Raw genomic sequence first — 9,000 nt, forward strand, 5'->3', positions numbered from 1 at the left:
CAATGAATATGGGCTAAAACTAATAAGTGATATAATTATCCATAACGAAAATGGAACTGCCAAAATAAAATGTTTTAAACATAGTCATTTATATTATTAGAAGCTAATTATGTGTTAACTAAAAGTTGTGTTATTTATTTAAGCTTAATTAATCAAACCACATATGTACAATGACAATCGATTAAAAAAAAAACAACAAAAAAACAGAGTAAGCAATCAGTTAGTGAATTTCATTTTTATAAATTACTGAAACTGATTACATTAACTTCTGCAAAGTGGACACTTTCTTCTGACCCAGTGGTGTTCAGAGAAGTTTCACTGTATTAATATTACTAGTGGCAAATGATGCAAGGAAGTGAGCTTATACACAACAGCGGGAAAAAAAGAAAAAAAAAAAAAAAAAAATTTACCCACCTCATCTGCCCATCCCCTCTAATAATTTTGTCTAATGCTTCCTTAAATTTACACAAACTATCCATTTCCACAACACCAGATGAAATTCTGTTCAAACAATCAATTATTTTCTGGCTGAAAGCAAATTTCTACATATCTTATAGCCATCCTTTTTCAATTTAAGTCTATGTTCTTTTACACATTGTCTGAAAATGGGAGGATGCCATCAGAATCCTTACTCTTAATTTGCTCTAACTGATAATTTTATTAAATAATTCCAACAATCATTTAATTTCTATATGTCTCAAAGATTGCAAACTTCCCCTGGTAGGCAGTTGATCCAAGTTTACACTCTCCTGCAGCTGTGTAGAACTTCATTTTAGAAAAATGCCACCTCTACCTCATGAATTGCTATGATAGCTATTATTGCCAATTTTCCTCTGTGGTATCTATTAACTCTCTCTTGGGAATTTCTCATTTAATAAATCCTTGAAATATCTTTTCTAGTTTTTTTGCATTAGCAGAGGCATATGATGCAAGAAAGCATGCTTATACAGCATCAGCAAAAAAAAAAAAAAAAAAAAAAACCAAACAACTTCCCATTTCACCCATCCATTTGCTCCAAAAGTTTGTCCAATTCTTCCTTGAATTTATTTAAATTATCAACTTCCACAACGATGGATGGAAGTTTGTTCCAACAATCAACTATCTGCTGGCTAAAGGCAAATTTCTGCGCATCGATTCCATAACTATAATTCAATTTGATTTTATGCCCCCTCAAGTTCATAATCTGAACAAGAGGAAGAATCCCATCAGCATTGAGGCTGCTCAAACCATTCAAGGCCTTATACACCTCAATCAGATCACCTCAGAGGTGCACCAGTCTCCAGATGCTGCAATTTGCAGAACTTAAGCCTTTCTTGGTAATACCACACCTTTGTTCCGTTTCCCCCCCCCCCCCACTAATCTTGTCTTTCTCTGTACTCTTTCTAGCAACTCTACATCATTCAAAAATGAGGCCTTCAAACCTGTACGCAGTACTCAAGGTGTGGCCTTGAGTACTATACGCAGTACTCAAGTTTGTAAAACTAACGTTGACCAGTGCCTCACACAAAGGGATAATCACTTCCTTATCCCTGCTAGCAAAATTCCTGTATATCATACGATGCCTTTTCTTATAAAAATTTCCTCGATCTCATTTGATACACTTCATAGGTTCCACAGCTCTTGTTTTACATTTTCTTGCCTTTCAGTAGGTAAATACCCTTTCTCCCTCTCTAGTATCCAAACTACTATACAATTCATCATATATTTCGAACATGGGTTTGACCGAAATGGAAAAAAAAAAAACAAGATAACTAGGGTGCATTTAAGGTTTACTACTGGAATGATTTATCACTTGGACTAGTAAGTTCGGGTTGATTTAAACAGGGTTTAGATAAATATTGAATATAAAACTACAGAGAAACTTTTATTATTTATTTTTTAAGGCAGGTGACATGTGGGCTGTGCTCCCCTGCATCGTTCTTCTATTGCAAAACTAACGTTGTTAATAAACGTAATCGAATTTAATTAAGGGGGAAGGGAGCATTACATAACCGCACTTCGGTACACACATTAAGTGCAGCAAAATCATTGCAACTAGCAAAATTTGAACGTACCTCATCGCCGATACCAACGCACTTTGTTCCACTTTTTATCATAAACCAGTGAAATAATGCAACTAAAGCCTCTTCTTTGGAGTTTATTTCATCCTGTGCCGTAAAATACAACAGTTCTAACCCAACACAAGACGCCATGTTTACTTTTCAGCGTTGTTTACAATCTGAAAGAAATAGAATAAACATTTTTTGACCGGAAGCACAATCCATTTTTAAAGTAATATAAAACACTACCAATGCATCTACAAGATTCCAGCACCACTTACCGTAGTATCACTGGCATCTACAATGCATCAAAAATAAGTCCATTCCAAACACATGTTCAGCCCATATTAAACGGTACGTATCCTGTATTAGTTGTAGAGTAATACGGTATGTTACTACTCCTTGCTATTGGCTGGGTTTCATGTTATTTATTATTATTATTTTTTAATTTCAAGTTTCGTATGAATCATGCCCAGAGACTGTGTCACAGTTTGCATTTGTTCAGCGACTCATTCACACTTGTCGAGCACAATCGAATGGAAGGACATTATTTTATATGAATATCTAATGTTTTCTTTAGAAAAAATTAATGAATTTAAATTTTTTATAATTTCAAGGTTGAGTTTGGTACAGAATTCCACCCGAGGCAACTAAGATATGGTTAGAATATCGTCTCTGAAAATTGGGTGTATTCAACGACGTTTTATAAGTTTTGCAGGATGAAAAATCACGTTCCGGAAGAAAAAGTTTTTAAAAAACGACCCCAGGTAGACAATAGATGACTAGCAGAAATGGTTAAATGGATGATTTTCAGGAGTACCTCACCAATTATATTTTATTCATTTTATCCAGTAAATTTCTTACTTGCCTATATACAAGGTGTGGTCAAATATTCAGTATTAGTAATTGTCATATGGTGCATAAGCTTCTAACAAAAAGAAAAAGAAAAAGAGTACAATAATAATAATAATAATAAATTAAATTACATAAATAATAAAATAAAAGGAAATAGACACCCTCCTCCTGTAATTAATTGTCCAGCTGACCATTGAATTTCCCCAAACTTTCAGCCTCTACCACCCGTCAGGCAACTTACTTATTCCATTAACTTATTTAACTCCCTGGCTAAAATAAAACTTCCTGCAATCCATTCTAAACTTCCTCCCCTAACTTGAATTTATGGCTCCTTGTTGTAGAATCATTTATAACCGTGAAAATTTCGTCCCCGTTCATTTAACTGCTTCCTCTCAGAGCTTTAAACACCTCAGTCAAGTCTCCTCTAAGGTACCTAGTTTCCAAGCTTTGAATGCATATATTCGAGGTCTTTCCTCATATGGACGCCCTTTTGCTAATCTCACCAGGCGAGTTACCAATCTTTGAACCATTTCAAGACGCTCAATGTCTTTCTTTAGGTGCGGTCTCTGCACATAAACACAGTATTCCAAGTGTGGTCTAACAATAGCTTATATAATGGGATTATAACGTCCTTAAGTCTACTAGCAAATGTTTGATAAATCATTAATATGACACCATGGGTCTTCCTTGAAACCTGTGTGCAATGCTCGTGTAAACTTCATGTCTGGCTGTATCCTAACTTCCAAGTCACTTCTTCCAATGCTGACTAGTTCAATTCCACCAACTGTATAAGTTATTTTGGGATTACTGTTACCCGGCTGCAATACGCTACCCTCTGGATTAAAGCTGCCATTATTCTGACCATCCCTGACGGCTTGCTGGTGATCATTAACTACTCTACCAAGCTTTACTTCATCTGCAAATTTAGCCCTCTATCCTTTCATCGATGTCATTTAAGAAAATAAAAAATAAAAGTGGTCCCAATACTGATCCGTGGAGAACCCCACTTCATTCATTCACCCAATTTGAGAATAACCATTTATCACAACCCACCACCTCCTGCCCTGAGGCCATCCTGCTGTCCTTCTAAGGACTTTAGCATTAGCATTAACATTAGTAGAGGCATTTGATGCAAGAAAGCAAGCTTATGCAGCATCAGCCAAAAAAAAAAAAAAAACCACTTCCACTTCACCCCTCTGTTCGTTCAAAATACCTGTCCAGCTGAGCCTTAAACTTATTTAGGCTATCAACTTCCCCGACAAGGGATGGAAGTCTGTTCCACCAACCTACCACCCGCTGGCTAAAGGCAAATTTCCGCACGTGTATCCTACATCTGTCTTTCCTCAATTTGAATTTATGCCCTTTCAGGTGATTATTCTGAGCAAGAGGAAGAATCCCGTCAGCATTGAGCATGTTCAAACCATTCAAGGCCTTATACACCTCTATCAGATCACCTGGCTGGTGCCTAGTCTCCAGACACTGTAATTTGCAAAACTTAAGCCTTTCTTCGTAAGAGCACCCCTTTGTTCCATTCACTAATCTTGTTGCCCTTCTCTGTACTCGTTCCAGCAGCTCTACATCCTTCTTGAAATGAGGCCTCCAGACCTGTATACAGTACTCTAGGTGTGGCCTGACCATTGCCTTATACAAGGGAATAATCACCTCCTTATCCCTGCTAGAAAAATTCCTATATATCATTGACAATACACCATGAGCTACTCTTGCAGCCCGTCTGCACTGCTTAGAGAACTTCATATCTGCCTGCACAACCACCCCCAGGTCCCTTTCATTCTCTACCACTGTCAGTGTAGTACCATAGAGTTGATACGTTGCTCTGGGGTTGCTGTTTCCCATGTGACTTTCCTTGTGATTCTAACCTCTTCCAGCTTATAAAAGTAACCACTCTTGTAGGACTGAGTCCAATGCTTTGCTGAAATCTAAATAAACAACGTCAAAACTATTCGCTAAACCCAGCTCATGAGTGACCCTCTCAAAATAGCTAAAAAGATTTGTAAAACATGATTGTACCTTTACAAAACCATGCGGTTTATCGTTCAGAATTCCATTTCTATCTAAATGATCCTGAATTCCACCCTTGATCATTGCCTCCAAGTTTTTCCCTATTACTAAATTTACACTGACTTGGTAGGTAATTTCACACTACACTTTCAGATCCGACTTTATGTATTGGCGATAAACTACCACTTTCCAGTCCAACGGAATCTCTCCTGAGTCCAGTGATACTCTCAAAATTAGCCTTAATGGTTCAATGCACTCACTTGCTGCCTCCCTTAAAATTCTAGATTATATGCCTTCAACCCTAAAAACTGTCTGAGTGGTCTCAGACAGTTTTTAAATTCTGTACAGTGAGATCAACTGACGATGTTACCAACAGTAAATTCTAAGTGGGAAGCATTCAAGGAATTAATAGGCATGAAACTTTTAGTAGCTTCCACGATTGAGAAGGAAAGAAGACAGAGAAGAAAAATGCACGGGATGCATATAAATTATCAAACGAATCAGAAGCCTATGGCAGATATAAGCTAGTATGTAATCAGGTCACAAAGTAGGTTAGACAGGCGAAGGCAGATTACGAGAAATCTTTGGAAAAAGATGCTAAGAAAAACATAGAATTGATCGACAAGGCTCTCATCATATAATCCCTCCTATCGTGTCTGGGCAGAATTGCAGACACTTTCAAATTCAACCCTAATTCACGGCTTTTTTTCAACAGTGACCTGTACTTGTTAAGTAATTCTGCCGGTCTCCTACTCTTGATATCATTAGTGCCAACGTGTTCAACTATATCACCTTTTGTGCCCTTAAAAGATGATATCTGCTCTACAACGTCATCAACCTTTGCCCCTGGCAGACATACCCTGGTCCTGTTCCATCTATCCTTTTTACAAAGGATGTTTCCCGTTTCCCTGACAATAGAGTCACCAACAACTACTAGTTCCTGAGGCACCAGAGCATTCTGCCTTGGGGGTTGCCGCTGTGTTGCGTGATGACCAAGTGCAAGCTCTGGCGCTGATGTGGGCATCTGAGAGCCTGATGGGCCCTCAATTTAGATCTTTCGAGGGCATCCACCCTGTCCTTCAAACTCTCATATAGGCCCATAACAACGCTGAGTTGTCGCCTGATTTCCTTACACTCCTTACATCGCACACACACAAAGACATCCCCCATGGCAATATCAAGTTCCGTTCCAGATAGTTCGGCAAACATTTCACAAGTTGCATATTTTTTTAGGCTGTGATGCGTTGGAGAATCGCCCCCTCTGTTCTCCCCCGAGTCACAGCACTCCTGCCACTTTGTGCCCGTTGCTTTGCTGCTCTAGTTTGGGGCATGATACTTTAAATTAATAAAATCAATAAATTAAATTAATTAAATGTCAATACTTAATAACTGAGATTCTGTCAGAAAAATACATGGGGTTTGGCAATCTAATAGAAAAAGTGAAGCGTATTACTGTTTCTGTAATTATACGTTAGAGCTACCTAGATACTTCACCCCAGGGGCTCACATCTGGTGTGTATGGGCTTGGCACACCCAGGGTCCTGAGCTGGATATCATCATTCTTCTCTTTCTTGGTGATTCCCTTCTGTTCTCTCTCTCTCTCTCTCTCTCTCTCTCTCTCTCACTCACACTCTCAGGATAACTCGGAAATTTTTTTTAGCTGGTGCAGCATAAGCCTGAGGCTTCCTTGCACTATATGGCTAGTAATAATAATAATAATAATAATAATAATAACGTCAATTAAAAATTTGAATTCCCTATCACTATATCCAAAAACAATGCCTGCAATATTCGAACGAAATAACGGTTTTATAAAGTATTACGTATATCTACAAAAATTGTTTATATAAATTAAAATAGAAATAACCAGCGTAATTAAAACTATAAGACTACGTATTAAGTACAATATAAAATAACAATTATGTAAATAAAAAGCAAACACTTATCGTTTTATGTTGCAGGTCACCTGCAACATCAGCGGGGTATCTAATACTGTTACATGTCCGTTACATAAGGGTATGATCTGATTTGTTCCTTTGTTCTTGGCATTTATACAGGGTGTCTCAAAAATACATGGCGTAATTTTAGGAATGGGTTCCTCATATGTAGACAATAAAAATATTTTTTATCAACGTAATTCTTGAAATGCTTTGTTTCCGAGTTTTGAAGGTCTGTCTATGACACTTTACTGTTCACATCACCTTATAGTAATTGTTCAAAATGTCCAGCTGCTGCCTGAATACAGACCTCACATCGACGTCTCATGGACTTGCGAAGACGATGCCAAATTCCTGGATGTTTCGTATTGTCTCACAACCTGCCACAATTCGATTGCGGAGAGTTTCCACATCAGTCATTGGTGTATTGGGAGTCGAATACACCAATGACTTTAAATGGCCCCCACAAGAAGAAATCTAGTGGGTGTAAATCAATTGAGCATGGAGCCAGGTCCACCTCTACCTATCCACCGACCAGGAAACCTTCGATTCAGGAAATCAAAAAGCTTCAACAGATTAGTGTAGCTGGGAGAACGGTAGAGACAACAGATGAATTTTACAGAATGTGGTAAAGAGATTTTAAGCCAGAGAAGATCGAAAAGAGGAGATTCCAAATTACCAAGTCTCTGACAGGGAGTATCGGAACGGACATATGCACAAGTACCATCTTTGAGGCGAAAGGAATCATACAGCGAATAATTTGGGCAACTGAGGTGAGCAGTAGTCGAATCAACTGATAACTGAGATTCTGTCAGAAAAAGTACATGGGGTTTGGCAAACCTGAACGGGGCACTCTTGCCCAGTTTACTCTTAATTCCCATCCCTTGGGCAGGGGGGACGGTTTTCCGTCTCCCCTCCCTGCTCCCCTATTTTCTCCTGGTGGGGCTTGTCTCCACTGACCAAGTTGGGGTGTACTTCCCTATCATCCCCATGTTTCTACCTGTCCCCCCCCCTCCTTCAGACTCTACTCTTACTCTAACTTGTCTCGCTTTTTTATTATTATTTATTTCTTTTATTTTTTTTTTATGCCCTTGCTTCTGAAATCTTCGGAAATTAGGTGGCAGGGCCTGCCAGAGTACTTAAGCGGTCCCTCTAGTACCTGACTTGCCTCCTCGAGGCTGAGTGTCGCTTTTTTTATTATTTATTTATTTATTTATTTTTTTTTTTTAGGCCCTTGCTTCTGAAATCTTCGGAAATTAGGTGGCAGGGCCTGCCAGAGTACTGAAGCGATCCCTCTAGTACCTGACTTGCCTCCTCGAGGCTGAGTGTCGGCAACGGAGGGTCCCAACAGGGGCTCAACGGCTAAATGGTCAGAAGAACAGCATAACATGACACTACACAACGCTAACACACACATTACACTTTTTAAACCTCTGGTCTTCATAGAATTCTGTGCTACACAAACAGAGTACACAACGCTGGGTTTGGGGAAACCCCTGGGGCCGTTAGACCTCGAACAGTTTACACTTTACTGCAGGTGGAAATGGATATTGTTGAGATTAGAATTTGAGACCACGTAAATTTGTGAAATTAACTAAGAAGTGTTTGGTAGGTTTAGATGTTTTCGCACATAAGCTTACTCTATTAGTTTAACAATTTATGGTGTATTTAATAGCAAGAAAAAGTGGGGGAGGGGACATACTGTTTGAAGTAATGAAATTTTTGGATATGGCGTACACATGGCAAGAATATACCCAAATCCTTGACATAACGTGGCCTCAACAATGCCCCCTGCATACACACTACTCGGACTCCCTCCAATCACTATCTGACAGAATAGAGGTAGCAAGATTATACACTAGCTTATCCGGAAGCTTCCTAAAGAGTTACCGATAGGTTCGGTGTGGTGTACTAACTACCGGCCGGCTTGCGAACACCGTTTTGCAGCTGTACCCTCGAAATGCAAGGAAGATTGGATCTCGCCACGATGTTCATCATAACCTCTGGCATTGACAGTGTTCTGTTTCACACCGATAATGTACACTGCGCGGAGATGGGGGGAAACCCCTGGTGCCGTTTGACACTAAACACAATCTACACTCTGTTCATCGTAACCTCAAAAGTCATCAGTAATACTGATTGATGGAAGA

At 39.0% G+C, this 9,000-nt stretch overlaps 1 protein-coding gene across 2 annotated transcripts in view; it reads right to left on the reverse strand.

The window, feature by feature from the left end:
• PI31 (Proteasome inhibitor 31 kDa) overlaps window positions 1-2,436 on the reverse strand; it is a 78,664-nt gene extending 76,228 nt beyond the window's left edge. Inside the window, exons 1-2 of one of the 2 annotated variants that reach the window (XM_090388343.1) lie at window positions 2,321-2,436; window positions 2,055-2,218 (exon numbers count right to left, since the gene is read on the reverse strand). In XM_090388343.1, coding sequence (XP_090244469.1) covers window positions 2,055-2,192 — 138 coding nt within the window. In that variant the 5' untranslated portion in view covers window positions 2,193-2,218; window positions 2,321-2,436. Of the gene's footprint in view, window positions 1-2,054; window positions 2,272-2,320 lie in introns of those variants that run through there. The other variant, XM_090388344.1, reaches the window with a different exon arrangement.
• Between the last annotated feature and the right edge of the window lie 6,564 nt (window positions 2,437-9,000).

Source organism: Mastigoproctus giganteus, chromosome 14, assembly GCF_048544385.1.
Source record: "Mastigoproctus giganteus isolate SK-2022 chromosome 14, ASM4854438v1, whole genome shotgun sequence".
Lineage (NCBI taxonomy): Eukaryota > Metazoa > Arthropoda > Arachnida > Uropygi > Thelyphonidae > Mastigoproctus > Mastigoproctus giganteus.